The following is a 19326-nucleotide window of genomic DNA, read 5'->3' as shown; positions in this document are numbered from 1 at the left end:
CTAAAGCTGGATACAGATGGCCAGGAGCAGCAGGAAGACAACACAGAAGGAAGACGACGACAGTGTAACACCTTGACTGACATCTACAACAGAAACAAACATGTGTCCAATATCATCGTCATCAATAAACAAGCATTTTCACAGTACTGCCAAAGCAATACCTGGCTTTTAGACTGCATCAAAGTCATGGCGAAAAACGTCATACCTGAAATGCACATGCTTAAAACAATCGCGCCCATATTAAGTACAAACGTGCTGACCTCAAAATATTTCACCTCAAAACCACTGAAATGTTAAGGTTAATTACATGTACATTAAAATAACTTGAAATACATTTCTGAGTACTGACGACTCTACAGCATGTGTTAATGGAAGTACTGAACTATAGGTAGTACTATACCAAATAACTTCCAGCTGGGTCAAAGTTCGAGGTGCACCCAACTTTTGATAGAGAAGTGAACACCACAAGTCCTGTGATTGGTTATAAATGTGAGTGTGTTGGTTGTAAAAAATAATAGTTTCATCTGGGTAAAATAAATGTGCAATTTTATTTCATCTAGTACCAATGTGTCAAGTAGCCTTGTGCTTGAAACATGTATGGGGTACCTGTGAAAAAAAGTACTCAAATTTTGTGCGAAACTAGGGTAGTCATAGACGCTACCCGTTATCTCAGAAACGAGCAGCTTGACCCCCATTTTTTTCTGATTCACTTTAAGTGTAAGGGGTGGTAGTATTTATATCTGTGGTGTTTATGTCGGTTGATACGTTGCAGGTAGGAGTTTTAGCCGCATATGTTACTATTGTCGTCTATGGGATTTGATTTGGTAGTATACACCCTATAGCACATATTCAGTGCATAATAAAAAATATTATGATTTTGTCATTTTATTTAATTAAACTATACTGGTTGATTAATTAGCCATCACTCGATCATGCAAGTTCACAATGACCTTGACCTTGACAATAATCTCTGTACATGGCTCTGAATGGAGTTTGAATCAAAGTTAGCACTGAAGAAAAGTTGGTTTGGCCTATAATTCATACTGTAAAGATTTCAATAATTTCTTTTTACATGGTATTTGACTTGCCATATACAACTGCTCTTAAATATGGTATTATATATAGGCAACCTGAACTAAGATTTTAATAGCAATTTATTTTTATATTAAAAATAGCATGTGCCAATAGTGGGTTAATGTCTTTAGTTTCCATTAACATTGTTAATTTTTTATGTATGAAATTCTGAAAACTCAAATTTGTAAAGAAGTTGATTTTTATTGTCATTTTGACATATTTATAGGGTGCTAAGTTATATTTTAGACAAATTTGTAGTTTTATGCAAAATTTTAAGTAAATTTGAAGAAAAAATTTACCAAAAACATAATTAAATTTGTTGTCACTATTGTGCCTTCTGTTCTTATTTGTACATAACAATAAGGTTGTTAAACATATACTTAGATCTCCAGATCATTTTTGTTTCTTAATAATCACTTAGTTAGCTCTCATGAAAAGCATTTTGAGTTTATACTAGATTCAGAACCAATTTTTTCAGATTTGATTATCTGCCTTGGATTAAGTTGATAATTTATTTTATTGTTAAATCTGTATTACCTAATGTTACTAGCTAAATAAAATGCTGGATTACAGATTGTAGGAATACATCTAATGTACATATTGTATTCATCCGGATTAGAAAATAATGCAAGAAAATAGATGTTCGGGTAATTTTGTCATTTAAAAATAGTTTTTTTCAGTAATTAATCAAAAATAAATGTGTTAAAGCTGCATGATTATTCCAGATATCACAACTATTAAAACCTCCCAACTACAGTAGGCTATAAATAAAATATAGTCAGGAATATTGGTGGCTGCCAATGGTTTTGATGGTTCATTATGAAAATCAGCATGGCCGATGGATTTGAAATTCCCACACCGGGTAACTTGAAGACACCCACACCCAGCATACAGGATTTCCTCCCAACACTAATGTTCAGGACATTAAATCATTACTTCATACTGGTACAGTCATGTTTGTGTTTCCTTCCTCAGACAGTGTATTTTTTTAATACTGATATTTCTTTGATGTGCCTGTTAAGGTCTTCATAATCTAGGGGTCAATCAAGTGCATGTGTTTTAATGGCATTCTTTAAAGGGGTAGAGGTACTCTGACTATCTTTGTTGTCTCTACATATATACCTGAGTACACACACCCAACTGAAAGTAAATATCTTCAGGAGTTTTATTTTAAAACATTTTTTTGTTTAATATGACATATTGCATTTTTACAAAACTATATGCAATATATATGCTTTTTGAGGTGTACATTATATTAGGTTGCACTGTAGAAACAACACTTTCAGTGAGGTTGTCAGTTTATGTCAGAATACACCAGATGCTGGTTGTCATAAAGACACATAGCTGGACACTTTTTGAAAAATGTATGTTATCAGTATAGGTAGTACTATACCAAATAACTTCCGGCTGGGTCAAAGTTCGAGGTGCACCCAACTTTTGATAGAGAAGTGAACACCACAAGTCCTGTGATTGGTTATAAATGTGAGTGTGTTGGTTGTAAAAAATAATAGTTTCATCTGGGTAAAATAAATGTGCAATTTCCAATCAAAACCTATTTCCCATTTGTTTAAAATTTATTGAAGTTTTGTTTCATTTAACGACACCACTAGAGCACATTGATTGATTAATCATCGGCTATTGGATTTCAAACATTTTGTAATTCTAATACGCAGTCATCAGAGGAAACCTGCTACATTTTTCCTAATGTAGCAAGGGATCTTTTATATACAGACAGGAAAGCACATGCCACAGCCTTTGACCAGTTGTGGTGCACTGGTTGGAACAAGAAAAATCTCATTGAGCTGAATGGATCCACTGAGGTCGTTAGATCCTGTTATGCAAGCACACCAAGTGAGCACTCAACCGACTGAGCTAAATCCCGCCCCAAAATGTACTGAATGCGGAGTCCTAGCAATTTGTCTGATAAACAAAGAGAAAACAAGACTTTGAAATTTTTAATGTTAAAGTTCTATTTAAATTTAATACAAATTCAACATTATCCAATCAAAACTTTAGAAGATAAGACTTTTAAATTTTAAATTTAAATATCTATTTTAATACTTGAAAAATTGAATAAAAATTTAAACAATCGAAATTTCTGAAATATCTCTCTATTAGTTTTTGAAGACTGCCCTAGAGAAATATAGTACCAAGTTTTAGAATTATCGGATTAAAACTCTAAAAGATTATTGACTTTCTAATTCTATCTTTAATTTTTTTTAATTGAATAATTCAAAATTTCTGAAATCTCTCTCTATTAGTTTTTGAAGACTGTCCACTGGTGTAGGTAGAGGCAGCAATGATTTTTATATATTTATAAATGTATTTATTTATTTTTTATCTATCTTATCTATCTTATCTATCTATCTATCTATCTATCTATCTATCTATCTATCTATCTATCTATCTATCTATCTATCTATCTATCTATCTATCTATCTAATCTATCTATCTATCTATCTATATATATACAGTCAAATCTATCTATCTATCTATCTATCTATCTATCTAATCTATCTATCTATCTATCTATATATATACAGTCAAACCTGCCTCTATCTATCTATATATATATATATATATATATATATATATATATATATATATATATATATATACAGTCAAACCTGCCTTCGCGGCCACCTCCATATGGCGGCCACCTGTCCATGGCGGCCACCCTGAGGTCCCCCCAATGAATTTTACTATATATTTTACCTCTATATGGCAACCACCTGCTCAACGCGGCCAGCGGCCATACTTTTGTCATAAAAAAGCGAAAATGAACCTGCTATCGCGGCCACAATTGTTTTTTTAGTGCAAGTTATAAAGAAATGTCGGCAATCGTAAAAAAAAACGTAAGATGTTTTTGTTGATATAACCAATTGGCTTGATAAACAGCGGTCCTTCAAAGGTCGTTGGTCGCTTAGCTGTGTTCGTTAATTAACAAGTGTTTTTAATCTGGATTAACGGTGCGATGTACTAGTCATCGGCGGTGGTCATTAAACGCAGTTGATAAGAGGGTATTTAGCCTAAAACAACTGGAGTTAAATGTGTCAACTCTAGAAGGAATTAAATACTGCTGCAGTTTATTTCTGATATTTATTTTCAAAATGCCACCTAAACCCAGTAAGCAAGATATGTGACTTCTTTAGCAAGTGAACATTAAAGGATAATCAGTGACTTTAATGCGCAGAACAGTGCTCCATTATTCTGTTGTTTGTTAAATATTCTCTTTTTCACTTAATAAAATTTCATATAGATGATAATTTTTTGTCTTGTTTTTAATTACGTTTTTGCACATGTATATGCCTCCTAAATAGTTCTATTGCAACATACTTGTAATTGTTTTTAAAAATTCGGACTTATATATGACCTGCATACGGCGGCCACCTCTCTATGGCGGCCACTTTTGTCATGTCCCACTAGTAGCCGCCATAGACAGGTTCGACTGTATATATATATATAGTCAAACCTGCCACCCAAGGAACCTGACAAAAGTGGCCGTTATAGAGAGGTGGCCCTTATATATAAGTTCAAAATTACAACCCATATATTAAAGAATATCACAACTGTCATAAAAAAAAGATGTTGCATTTTTAAACCATTCCCACACTAGCTTGTTTATGTCATCATTGCCTGTTGCTTTCTTCTGCCTTTTTCTTTCGGCTGAAACATTATTGTCAAAATCGGCCAGAACATCAACTTTCCTTTTTTAAAATAGAATTAATCTGAAAACGTCCTACACCAAAATGATCGGTGATCTTTCGCGCACTTAAATTGCCTTTCTCAGATTTGTTAATAACGTTGATTCTCTGTTCTAACGTTAAAGCAGTACGATTTTTTGGTGGCATTTTGCATACAAATGTATTCATTGATATATTTCACAAACGCTAACATTGACTTGCAGAAGATATTTTGTGTAATTGAAGGTTATTACCCATGTGGCATGTTTGACCCGCTAATCCTTCAGTGGAGTTTGATGGTTGATTGGGCAATGGGCAACTCAATTAACGTGCCCCTATCCACAAGGGTTCAGGCACGCCCGCCCCGGATCTAGCCTCTGACTTCGCCAGTGACCACCTCCGGGGCGGGAGATGGTTGATTACAGCTGAATAAGATCAGGAGTCACTTAAATAATCTGAACACGGGACATCTGCAATGACCGCCGCCTTCAGCAATTCATGTTTATTTACCAATCATGTCTGGCTAGAAACAATGAAACACCTAACATAATACCTCATTTGTTTTGTTTCTCGAGAATCAATAGAGTGACCATACATACAGATTACATTATGTACAGCCAATGGGAAGTCGACTGAGAACCAATCGAATTACACCACCGATAACTGTGTGTCACGGAAGTTACTGAGTGTCCGTTTGTTTTTCAATTACGATCAGAGAATTACAATGGAACTTTACTTTGACAGAAAATAAACCCAAAGCTACAGACATGGCCATATAAACACATTTAATTTATAATTTTTAAGATAATTGAAAAAGTAAAGACATAACCAGGGTCAAAACATAAACCAAAAAACGTCTTTACGACGATCATCTTGTGACCGTTATAGCAGGTTCAACCTGTGATTTTGCAGTCCTTGGTTTTTGAAAATTATAGGCGAGTAAAAAATTGCACACCTCAATATGCTAAGGTGAGTGAAAAATTACTCTCCAAAATAAATAAAATAGGCAGCGTAGCTCCGACTGGATTTTGACTGGTACGTCTACAAAATTGTCTATTAAACCAGTATTTCCCGATTTGTTCAATACAGAGAAATACCAGTTTAACGACTGCATGGAAGCCACTGCCATGTTTTTAATTTTTATTGTTTTAATAAAAGGACCTTCCTATCAACTGAATGAGCTATGAAAACTGTTGATTTTTGTAAACAGTGGAAATAAATACATGTACACCCATCTATTTTACGTGCGCCATTTGTTGAGTGTAATGTGCACTGTTTTTTACATTCGTCAGATTGAAATTACGTGCACTGTACGAGCACGATTGCACCCGCACACCTTAAAAAGCAAGGTCTGATTTTGGGTGAAATATAGTGACCGCTGGCCGTTATGGACAGGTGACCGTTATGTACAGGTCAAATAAGGAAGGAAATGCATTGGGGGATTTATAGTGACCATTATGTACAGGTGACCGTTAGACCGGTGACTATTATGTACAGGTGACCGTTAGACCCGATTCGACTGTATGTTTGCGTGTATATATATATATATATATATATACAGCGGACTGTCTAAACCGGATTCTGTGTAATCCGGATCTCTACGTAAACCGATCCATTTCTAAAGTCCCGTCCAGCTACCGTTTATCTCTTAGGTATAAATCTCTGCCTAATCCGTACTCTGTCTACACCGGACTCCGGATAAAAAATCAAGAACGAAAGAACCATTCATGCATTAATTACCTCTGTCTACACCGGATTGGGATTTGACTGAACGACGGGCTGCTTAATAAGTTAAACAATGATCGTCAATTGCCAAGTAATCAGGACGCCGTCGCAAGATCAAATACAAAATGTAATCACACTCGTGTGAAGTTTACTCTTATTGCGGTAGGCCGTTAGATCAATCGGATTAACATTAGTGTGTGTGTTGATACCTAAATGATTTCACTGTTATGAATTCGGCGAGATATACTTGTCAACCTAAGGGACCGTAACAAAAGTATATTGAAGCCAGAGAGACTAAGTCACTTAGTCTGGGGGGAGGGGGTTTACGATTTCAACATCTCCATTTAGTCTTTTTATCACTTTTGGCTTCACTTGCTTTGAACTTGAAAATCATCATACAAACACAACCCAAAAGGCTTCAAAACACTGGCCAAGGTATTTATTGTCGACCTACTGCCCATGCAAACCAGGATATCAAGGTGGTTAGGTATGTATTATAGTCAACTCTCGTTATAACGGCCATGTTGGTACCACACAGGTCTTGCCGTTGTAACGATCGTAAAGAGTTGGCTCTCTTAGTATGATAAGTGGTTTGGCAATCATGTGTAACACTAATAAATAATAAAGTAATGAAACAAACAAAACAAAAAACAAACAAACAATTGTTGTTATACATCTTGAGCGTGTTTAGGATGATTTTCTTTAATAAGAGTCACTTCTCTTTTTTCACTTATCGAAATTTGCGTGTGGCGTCGTGTCGCGGGTGGGTGTGATATTTTCTCCCAAAAAACAGCGCATTAAAACATTTCACGATATATTGTAACTTCTAATTAACAAAAAGAGACTTGACAGGAACAACTCAACTCTGCATCAAGATATTAACAACAATACAAGTTGTTTAAAAATATCTACCTTGCACATCAAGCGCTGTGCGATCAGCCGTATACTAATCCGGTTGGTGCCAATCGTCTCTGGTCCGCATGCGGCCCGGTTCGGCTCAGTTTGGCAGCATATCAAAATGGGAATAAAATTTACAGCTTTTTTAGAGCAAGGGTCTTGCAAATTAGCAGTTATGCAGCCTTCATGTCCAACCTCTACAGACAAGGTGGACACAGTTTCTCCCCAACTCCTGATCCGTCTTTCCCAGACCATTACATGACATACATTGGTATGAAAGGTAATCCAGCTGATCCTGGAAATGTGGACAAAAACTGTCCATCAATTCGGGGTCATTGGGAAGCATGCACCTTTGGCTGCAGCTATGTGTTTTTGTCACCCGCTGAGAAAGACAAACACATAAAGGTATGTCACTACCTCCAGAATAGAGCCGAAAAATGGCAATTGCAACAGCAAAAAAGAAGAGAAAAGAAGCATAAATTATCTTAAATTGCTGGAAAATATGACTTGAGAAATAGGCCAACTTGGAGCTTATGTCATTGGCGTCTGATGAAAGATACCAATGGGCATATTGTCATTGAATGTATAGTTTAATAGTTACAAAGCCTTTCAGAGTGCCTTGGTTGGCCTCATATCACTGTTTAAAAACATTGTTTCACTATGTGCATTCATGAATAAATACTGTTTGTATCTTTTATATACTACTGTCTTCCTTTGTTCTGTAACGTCAATTTGGATGAAGCTAAAGTCAACTGCCCATTTAGTCTTTTTGAGGGGGGTGGGGGGTCAGAATCAAGACTAAGTGACTTAGTCTCTCTGGCTTCAATATACTTTTGTTACGGTCCCTAACGCATGTATAAATAGTTGCGAGTAGCTCGTATATTTTGTGTTATCTTATTTCATTTATAATGGCGGAACGACCCAAAAAAACTAAAGTCTAATTAATACAAGAATTTGATTCAAATCTACAGTCAAAACGAATAACAAATGGAAAGTTTGAAAATCTGAATGGTTTGTTGCACCAGTGATTTAATCAGGCAAGATCTAAAACTACCAATTTCCAGCCCAATTTTGAAAGAAAAGGCTCTTCAGTTCGCCGAGCAGCTTGGCATAACAGACTTTAAAGCATCAGAAGGTTGGCTGATGTCGTGGACAAATTGCTGCAAACTCAGGAATGTCACTTTAAATATATTTTTTTATGTCTGTGAAATAATCGATTGCAAGTCTGACTTGTATGACTGTGTTTCCAAACCATCCATGGGATCAAATGTCATTGTCGATCATTCAAGAACCATAACTCTGGGTGAACTCTGTCTAAACCGGTCCTCTATGTAAACCAGACTATTTCTACGGTACGAAGTGAGTCCAGTTTAGACAGAGTCCACTGTATATATATATATATATACTCTTCAAAAGAAGAAACGCAAAACCACATTGTCGTAACATTTGGAGAATTGATTTAATTATTGAATGGTGAGTCCGATAATTACCAAATGTTGCAGGATTGTTCACATTTCACTCTAGTCCATTGTGAGTAAGTGATAGGACACACCACCAAGGTCAAGGTCATCTGGAGTCAATACCGGGTGTGGCCTCCGCGTGTGTTGACAACTGCCTGGCACCGCCTGCCCATTGAAGCAACCAGAGTACGGATGACGTCCCGGGGGATGGTGGCCCACTCGGCCTGCAAGGCTGCTGCCAGCTCGGGCAGGGTCTGGGGCTGTGGTTGTCGCTGTCGGAGGCGTCGGTCCAACTCGTCCCATAGATGCTCAATTGGGTTCAAATCCGGTGATGGCGATGGCCAAGGAATGACATTAATGTTGTTGTTCTGTAGGAAAGCCGTTGTGAGACGTGCTGTGTGAGGCCTGGCGTTGTCATGTTGGAACACTGCGTTGGCGTTGGCCATAACTGGAACGATGTGTGGCCGGAGGATCTGGTCAATGTAGCCCTGTGCATTCAGGTTGCCCTGCATGTGGACCAGGTCAGTTCTGCCAGTGTGTGAGATGGCTGCCCACACCATGACACTACCCCCGCCGAATCTGTCCACTTCCTGCACGCAGTTTGCCGCATAACGTTCACCACGACGCCTATACACGCGACATCTTCCATCATGACGTCGGAGCAGAAATCGGGACTCGTCACTGAACCACACCTGTCTCCATCGCAGTTGAGGCCATTGTCGATGAATCTGGCACCACTGCAGTCGGAGTCGACGGTGTTGTGGTGTTAAGATGACACCTCGAACTGGACGTCTGGCACGAATTCCTACCTCACGTAGGCGGTTCCGTACGGTCTGGTCGGATATCCTGCGCAAACCTGGTATTGCTGCGGCTGTGGAGGTGGCAGTAGTCAATCGTTCCCGAAGGTGGCGTACCCGGATGTAGCGGTCCTGCCCTGGGGTAGTGACCCGTGGTCGACCGGATCTAGGGAGGTCACGTGTTGATCCACGTTGCTGGTAACGGTCCCAGAGTCTGGAGATGGTGCTTGGGGGACACATGGAATGCCCTGGCAACGGCCGTTCTGGATTCGCCTGCGTCTAGTCGGCCGATGGCATTGTTTCTCTGCGGTTCACTGAGACGTGGCATGTCCTGGATTGTCAACTGTCGGCCAGATACAGAGGCCAGGCAAGCGAACACCCTGCACTTTTATACTGTCGGTGTTCATGTTGCACGTGCAGACAACGCACGTGCAGTGGTGACATGGTTTGCACGTGGCTGCGTTTTTGCGAATATTCACATTTTGGAACTTTATTGTACAGTAGCTGCGTTTTATCGAATGTAACCGTAGGAATGTGTTTGGGACATGCAATGACCTTATATTCACAAAGCATGAACCGGTAGGAAACATAAAATCGGAGTTATAACCCATTTGTACCCTTTTGCGTTTCTTTTTTTGAAGAGTATATATATATCATATTTATCATATAATATCTTACATTTTCAGTGCAATCAAACTATGTGATATTTTTCTGATCACATACTTTAACAATTTGATAACTTTGCAAATTAGATGTAAATTAATGGAGGTCACGGCACTAGGTTTATTGACATTTAAGCAAACGCACATGGGTGACACTCCATAATTGACGCATGCATTTATAGTCATCAAATAAAAACATTTCAATAGCAATTTTACACTGAAAGCTGTCCAGCGTTCAGAAAACAAAAAACATTAGGCCCTAGTTTATTTTGATGTAAGGACATCCAAAATGACCTCATTTGAGTTTGACGTCATTTCCATTCAAAAATACACTGCGCCACATATTCTTACGTCATTTGAATATCGCGTAATGGCTGACTGGAATTAAAGTTGCGTGTACCGTTTACAAAAACACGTTATATTAAGCTTGAGATTATATGAGGCTCGCATAATACAATTTTTATTCCTAATATATGATATTGACGATACCGAAAAACACTGCTAATAACCTATATATATATATATATATATATATATATATATATATATCAGGGGTGGAGAAAAATAAAATTGTCAATCAGTCCCACGTGATGTCATCACTACCGGGGGGGGGGGGGGGGGGGGGGGGGGGGGGGGGGGGGAAGAAGAAAGGAATAGATACAAATTATAAAATCATTTAAAAGGTGATATTTGCCAAATAGTGTTTTAAAAATCATTGTGGCATTTGTATATTTTTATCTTTAATCATGAACGTGAAACGATAAACATCAAAATATGGAGAAAAAAAAATGTTTGATCACATCAGCGAAAAAAACAAATTATATATATTTTACATAATGTAATAAATAATATAAAAAAGGAATAAAAATTATGAATTTTAACTCCCATATATGTATAAAAAGTACCAGTATTCAGTACTGTCCTGCAAATTAATAAACAATAACACCATTGGAGCGTTTGACAACTTAAGCTAGCACACATTGCGACAAAGCAATTAATAACGTTGTCTCTGATTGGATGGCATTTGACCTCTACTGGCTCTAGAAATAGCCAGTTTAGCTATTCCAGATCACTCCCACTTGTAACAAAAAAGGTGGAAACGTTTTTTTAATTTTAAAGTCCTTTATAATTATTTGATACACTACATTGAACAGTCAACAAGAAATACATTTATAGATTATTTCAGTATATTTTATGCTATTTCAAACAGTTTGTATTTCACAAAAGCCTCTTGCCTCGGACTCTGACACTCGACCCGGCAGAGCTCCGTACACAGGCGTTGACATGTGTTGATTGTGACCAGTAGCAAACTGTGGGTCCTGTGTTTTAATTGGAGTGAAATACCTTGGTAACTTTATCACCAAGAATGATGTTATTGTTAACGGCTGTTTTATCTCGTGACCAGCTCAGCGACTTTGACAAATGTCTAGCCTAGTGGCAGTAGATTTACTGTAGGTCTGCCTTATGGCAGACTTTAAAATTACAGACGTCTGAAACACCAGTCAGTTTGACCACTATTTATTTATTTATTATTATTTTAAATCATGCACAAGATACCAATGTCTGGGCAGGCCGATCCAATTGGCGGATAGGAATTTGTTCCAATAATAGAAATGGATAGGTGCTTCGGACCGACAAGAATGACAAAAGTGGGACCGGCAAACGCACATTTTTTAAAAATAATTTCGGTCTCAGATATCGAGAATCGGTCCCAGACCGGTAAAAAAGGGCTTTTCCCCACCCCTGATATATATATATGCCCATTTTTCAGCACCTTCCTATACCCGTGCTGCCCCAGAGAATCATTGTACCAAGTTTGAGAATAATCTAATGAAAACCAATGGGAATGGGAATGGGAACTCTATTTACGTGCCCATATCCACAGAGGTTCAGGCACGCCCACCCCGGACTTAGCCTCTGACTTCGCCAGTGACCAATTTCGGGGCAGGATGGGAATGAAAACCAATGGTCAAATCGGTAGATAGGAAACCTATATATGCTGACAAATGTCACTGTAGAGCTACTAAAGACTGGTTCCTAGCAGGATTTATGTTGGTTTACTCTTGTAATAAATAGGAAGTCCGAACATTTACTACATGTATAACATTATGAGGGTACTTCCGCATCTTTATAATACTCATAATAATAATAATTTGTTATTGTAATAATTACTACTACTATTCACGTCACCGTTATGATCCTTGCTGCCCTGGTCCGACCTCTTCGGAGAGTCCGTAACGTTCTTCTGGTCCTTGGTATCTAAATGTAATTAAGGATCGTCCGTTATTTCTTTTACGTTCATCAGGATATCATAATGATGGGGTTGAAAATTAACATGAAAATTGTGGTCGCCAGCAGGGCCAGTTGAAGAAAAATCTTGCTGTCCCTTCTTAAATTCAACTAGCCCATCAATTATCACATTGAAATTTAACTGCACAGCCAAAATCAAAACTAGAATGTTCTTTGTTGAATAATAACCATGTGCTAACCCTATATAGTCCATTTGCGTCAAAAGAAAACTTGATGAATTGGCATTTAACTTCATAATGAATAAAGTTGAAATTCATATAAAAAAACTTGTCATAAAGTTTTAAACCATTACCAACTCAAAAAAAAAAAAAAAAAAAAAAAAAAAAAAAAAAAAAAAAAAAAAAAAAAAAAAAAAATCCTGTATAAATAAAAGTGTTACTTTACAAAGTACCATTAAATTATACATATTAAATCTCATTTTTTTATGGGGTGAAGTAAAAATGCTACAACAGCCAAGGTATGCTGCTTGACTTGCATTGTCTCTGAAGTAAAAGATAATGCAGTACAAAGAGACTAAAGGTAGAACTGCGCATGCTTTAGTGAACTAGTCTTGGAGTGGCAGTCCTCTTTGTGGCAATGCAAGAGGGATGGAATAAACTTATGGCACTGCCAGAAGGGTGACATCCCCAGTAAATGATTTCCTCGGGAGTGGCTGTTCTCCTATACACGAGGCACCAAAGAGAGACTCATGGAATCACCCACTATTGTGACAAATGCCCATTCGACTGCTTTGTGCAGAGATACGGCCCTGCATACAGTCAGCACATTCCATCTTCGAAGGAAGTCTTGACATGTTGCTTGTTGGTTGCGGAATGGGTCTTTTTCCCCACAGTATTTTCCTTCTCATAGGCAGCTTGTCAACCATGACTTACAAATGCTGCCTTTTCCGGGTGATTTTAAGGTTGGGAGTATACCTTCTCCTAGACTGGTTGCCTTATGCACTTAAGGTGATCTTAACACCAACATCGCTTCGTGGAACGGGACCCAGAAGTGGAAACCACATCACGTTCCTTCAGTCCAGGCGAGCAACCCTTGCAATTAAGAAAATGTCCAGGGCAAAAAAACAACCTGAATATAATCCAAGGTAAAAGGTTGCTGTGGAGAATTAAAACTCCACGGCATTGCCGACTGCTGTAGGCAATTGCAAGGGTAGCCGAGTAGAAATCACAGGGGTTATTTAAATGATACAGGTCCCACTGGCATTAATTCTAATCCTCCCGGTGACTTTTCTAGGCTGCTAGTATTTCTAGGTCAGTGGAAATATCAATTAAATAGAGGATAAAAAGTTACCAATTATTATAAAATTTATGTCCCAAGTAAAATAATGTTCAGTTGTCACAAACTTTAGCAAGTCACCAAATTAATGAAAATGATTTCACAATTGACATAAAGTTGCTAATAACTGGTACTGAGTTTATTATTCTACCTCAGTCATTTTTTCCTTTAAGAACCATCTATTTTCATTAAAACTACATTTATATAAAACAACAACTTTACACACTATTCAGAGTATTTCTGACTTTGTATTTTATTCACGATTGCAGATAATTTGTAAAAACTAATATACTATTTATTTTGTGACATTTTTTTTTAAGGAGTTGTATTAAAATAGCATTTTATTAAAATTTTAAAAATAAAAGCTGACAGATGTAAATGCAAATGCTTTCAAAGTATGTGACATCATTGTGTATGTTTGCCAAATCGTGATGACGCCATCTTTAGTACCGGCAAAGTCATTGGTTTGAAAGGGTCAAATCACCCAATAATGATGTATCTTCAACCAATGCATTATAATTATTTCTCAGTGAGAAAATATGATTGTTATTTCCCTGGTTACGAGTGCCCGCTGCCAAGGTAATAATATGCTAACTTGACCTCGTGGCGGGTGTTTACCTGGCGTTTCTATCTTCTGACAGTGCTGCTCTCTAATGATGACATCGTCCACCACCAGCTTGTAGCCTGGCTCACACGTGCACGTAATGTCTTCCGTTTTAGTGCAGTTCGTCGGAATTTGGTGTTCATGTGGACACCACTGACGACATTTCTCACAGGATTTTGCCTTTGTGTATTGTGAAGAAAATGTTCCATCAGGACACTCAATACATGTCCCTTCGGTGAAATGTAAATGACAATCTTCTGCCACATACTTTCCCGGAGGACACTTCTTACAGATGGTATTGTCTTCACTGGTGTATGTTTGAGAAACGTCCTGTAAACATATACACAGATCTCACTTCACCAACTCAATGTATTTATATCAATTACTCAAAGCTTTACATCTCACTAAAATGGGGGCAACACAGTCAGGGCTTTAAATCTCACTAATTTGGGGGCAACATAGTCAGGGCTTTAGATCTCACTAAAATGGGGGCAACATAGTCAGGGCTTTAGATCTCACTAAAATGAGGGCAACATAGTCAGGGCTTTAGATCTCACTAAAATGGGGGCAACATAGTCAGGGCTTTAGATCTCACTAAAATGGGGGCAACATAGTCAGGGCTTTAGATCTCACTAAAATGGGGGCAACATAGTCAGGGCTTTAGCTGGTGTAGAGTTGTCAATATTAAGAAATGCAATTCAAGTTATTTTAATCTAATTAACCTTAACATTTCAGTGGTTTTGAGGAGAAATATTTTGAGGTCAGCATGTTTGTAGTTAATATGGGCGCGACTGTGTTGGACACAGCGTTTTATCACCTCGACTTTGATTTAACCCTGATGGTTAAGTGGGGTCAATAAGACTGCCATTTTTGGAATCATGCAGCACCACTTCTGTCAACCCTTCCTTACCAAACATTCTGATTACTCTCGAGTACCAAATAAACGTACACCAATGTTTATTAAATTTGTGAAAAAATTTCGGTGTTTACGCTTATTCAGCACCCTACATTCAATTACATCTGAAAAAATGTTTTAACCCCCTACGCTAACTCGGTACCCAACGCTTATTACAAGTCTTAATTTATCAAATACTTTTAAAATTAGGGAGAAAAATTAGACAGAGTTACGTCCCCTAACCGCTTTCCGCTAACAGCAAGCAGAGCAGATTTATGAATGCCAGCCCTTGGCATCATAAATGTCCCCACCCATACTTTAAAAATAAACAAATGATACAGGCAAAAATTAAGTTGATGAAATTGTGTTTTGTTATAAATGGCCACGAGTTAAATATAGGAGACGAATCTAGCGAGTTGTCACCCACTCTGTTTTGGTTTTCCTGCATGGAACTTTTGAAAAAATTTCAAAGCTGCAATCTCGCCTCACTTTAATTATGTCCCAGGCACACGGACAACCAATTTGTGTACCCCTGATGCTAATTCTGCACTCAACTCTTTATTGGGTTTTTATAAAATTTCCACACCCTACGTTTAATTGAATTTAGAAAATCTTCCAGACCCTATGCTTATTCAGCCCCTATGTTTATTAGGCACTTGAGAGTAAATTATTAGGCACTTGAGAGTAAATGATGTTATAATATGGTGAAACAAGATTGCTGTTTTAAAAAGATTACATGTACATAAACATATGTGTGTGTGCAATAACAGCTTGTTCTGAATGTGTGTATTAAAAAGGATATAAGTACATATACATGTGTGTGCTATAACAGCTTGTTCTGAATGTGCACATTAAAACACTTGACAAACTTACCTTAATAGAACTAGGCGTCTCAACTGGAACACAACAAATAATTATTGCTGTTAAACTGACAAGACCTTTCAAACTGTTTATCATCTTCTGAAATGGATAAAAAAAATTTAATAAAGATAGTGAAAAAAACCCTAGTTTCATGTATTTTGAATATGCATACGAAACCATTAGTTAGGCAAACTGTACCCATAATTTTTCTTAATTCTGCAGAAAAAAATGTCTATCAAAACAATAAAATGATTCCATGTCACAAAAAGATGCATCTATCTAAAAAATATGTTAGTTCATCTCAATACATGTTAAACAAAAATGTTTAAATATATTAATCTTCACATTAATTTTATAAACTAAATTATTTATTACAGCCCACTGTTAATTTGTCCATCTCGGAGCCAGATGGCGCCTGCTTCTATTTTTATATATAGATACTACAGGGCTCCACTCCCATTACTAGTGATACTACAGGGCTCCACTCCCAGTACTAGTGATACTACAGGGCTCCACTCCCAGTACTAGTGATACTACAGGGCTCCACTCCCAGTACTAGTGATACTACAGGGCTCCACTCCCATTACTAGTGATACTACAGGGCTCCACTCCCAGTACTAGTGATACTACAGGGCTCCACTCCCAGTACTAGTGATACTACAGGGCTCCACTCCCAGTACTAGTGATACTACAGGGCTCCACTCCCATTACTAGTGATACTACAGGGCTCCACTCCCAGTACTCGTGATACTACAGGGCTCCACTCTCAGTACTAGTGATACTACAGGGCTCCACTCCCAGTACTAGTGATACTACAGGGCTCCACTCCCATTACTAGTGATACTACAGGGCTCCACTCCCATTACTAGTGATACTACAGGGCTCCACTCCCAGTACTAGTGATACTACAGGGCTCCACTCCCAGTACTAGTGATACTACAGGGCTCCACTCCCATTACTAGTGATACTACAGGGCTCCACTCCCATTACTAGTGATACTACAGGGCTCCACTCCCATTACTAGTGATACTACAGGGCTCCACTCCCAGTACTAGTGATACTACAGGGCTCCACTCCCATTACTAGTGATACTACAGGGCTCCACTCCCATTACTAGTGATACTACAGGGCTCCACTCCCAGTACTAGTGATACTACAGGGCTCCACTCCCAGTACTCGTGATACTACAGGGCTCCACTCTCAGTACTAGTGATACTACAGGGCTCCACTCTCAGTACTAGTGATACTACAGGGCTCCACTCCCAGTACTAGTGATACTACAGGGCTCCACTCCCAGTACTAGTGATACTACAGGGCTCCACTCCCAGTACTAGTGATACTACAGGGCTCCACTCTCAGTACTAGTGATACTACAGGGCTCCACTCCCAGTACTAGTGATACTACAGGGCTCCACTCCCAGTACTAGTGATACTACAGGGCTCCACTCTCAGTACTAGTGATACTACAGGGCTCCACTCCCAGTACTAGTGATACTACAGGGCTCCACTCCCAGTACTAGTGATACTACAGGGCTCCACTCCCATTACTAGTGATACTACAGGGCTCCACTCCCAGTACTCGTGATACTACAGGGCTCCACTCTCAGTACTAGTGATACTACAGGGCTCCACTCCCAGTACTAGTGATACTACAGGGCTCCACTCCCAGTACTAGTGATACTACAGGGCTCCACTCTCAGTACTAGTGATACTACAGGGCTCCACTCCCAGTACTAGTGATACTACAGGGCTCCACTCCCAGTACTAGTGATACTACAGGGCTCCACTCTCAGTACTAGTGATACTACAGGGCTCCACTCCCAGTACTAGTGATACTACAGGGCTCCACTCCCAGTACTAGTGATACTACAGGGCTCCACTCCCATTACTAGTGATACTACAGGGCTCCACTCCCATTACTAGTGATACTACAGGGCTCCACTCTCAGTACTAGTGATACTACAGGGCTCCACTCTCAGTACTAGTGATACTACAGGGCTCCACTCCCATTACTAGTGATACTACAGGGCTCCACTCCCATTACTAGTGATACTACAGGGCTCCACTCCCAGTACTAGTGATACTACAGGGCTCCACTCCCAGTACTAGTGATACTACAGGGCTCCACTCCCATTACTAGTGATACTACAGGGCTCCACTCCCAGTACTAGTGATACTACAGGGCTCCACTCCCAGTACTAGTGATACTACAGGGCTCCACTCCCAGTACTAGTGATACTACAGGGCTCCACTCCCAGTACTAGTGATACTACAGGGCTCCACTCCCAGTACTAGTGATACTACAGGGCTCCACTCCCATTACTAGTGATACTACAGGGCTCCACTCCCAGTACTAGTGATACTACAGGGCTCCACTCCCAGTACTAGTGATACTACAGGGCTCCACTCCCAGTACTAGTGATACTACAGGGCTCCACTCCCAGTACTAGTGATACTACAGGGCTCCACTCCCAGTACTAGTGATACTACAGGGCTCCACTCCCATTACTAGTGATACTACAGGGCTCCACTCCCAGTACTAGTGATACTACAGGGCTCCACTCCCAGTACTAGTGATACTACAGGGCTCCACTCCCATTACTAGTGATACTACAGGGCTCCACTCCCAGTACTAGTGATACTACAGGGCTCCACTCCCAGTACTAGTGATACTACAGGGCTCCACTCCCAGTACTAGTGATACTACAGGGCTCCACTCCCATTACTAGTGATACTACAGGGCTCCACTCCCAGTACTAGTGATACTACAGGGCTCCACTCCCATTACTAGTGATACTACAGGGCTCCACTCCCATTACTAGTGATACTACAGGGCTCCACTCCCATTACTAGTGATACTACAGGGCTCCACTCCCATTACTAGTGATACTACAGGGCTCCACTCCCAGTACTAGTGATACTACAGGGCTCCACTCCCATTACTAGTGATACTACAGGGCTCCACTCCCATTACTAGTGATACTACAGGGCTCCACTCCCAGTACTAGTGATACTACAGGGCTCCACTCCCATTACTAGTGATACTACAGGGCTCCACTCCCATTACTAGTGATACTACAGGG

At 39.1% G+C, this 19326-nt stretch overlaps 1 protein-coding gene across 1 annotated transcript in view; it reads right to left on the bottom strand.

The window, feature by feature from the left end:
- Window positions 1-19326, bottom strand: part of LOC121389857 (tumor necrosis factor receptor superfamily member 6-like) — a 35827-nt gene continuing 16501 nt past the window's right edge. Inside the window, exons 2-5 of the mRNA XM_041521505.1 lie at window positions 16256-16342; window positions 14502-14817; window positions 12489-12557; window positions 1-83 (exon numbers count right to left, since the gene is read on the bottom strand). Coding sequence (XP_041377439.1) covers window positions 1-83; window positions 12489-12557; window positions 14502-14817; window positions 16256-16342 — 555 coding nt within the window. The remainder of the gene's footprint in view (window positions 84-12488; window positions 12558-14501; window positions 14818-16255; window positions 16343-19326) is intronic.

The sequence above is a fragment of the Gigantopelta aegis genome, chromosome 15, assembly GCF_016097555.1.
Source record: "Gigantopelta aegis isolate Gae_Host chromosome 15, Gae_host_genome, whole genome shotgun sequence".
Classification (NCBI taxonomy): Eukaryota; Metazoa; Mollusca; class Gastropoda; order Neomphalida; family Peltospiridae; genus Gigantopelta; species Gigantopelta aegis.
The sequence above is the reverse complement of the archived record's forward strand: the minus strand, read 5'-3'. Positions and strand labels throughout refer to the sequence as shown.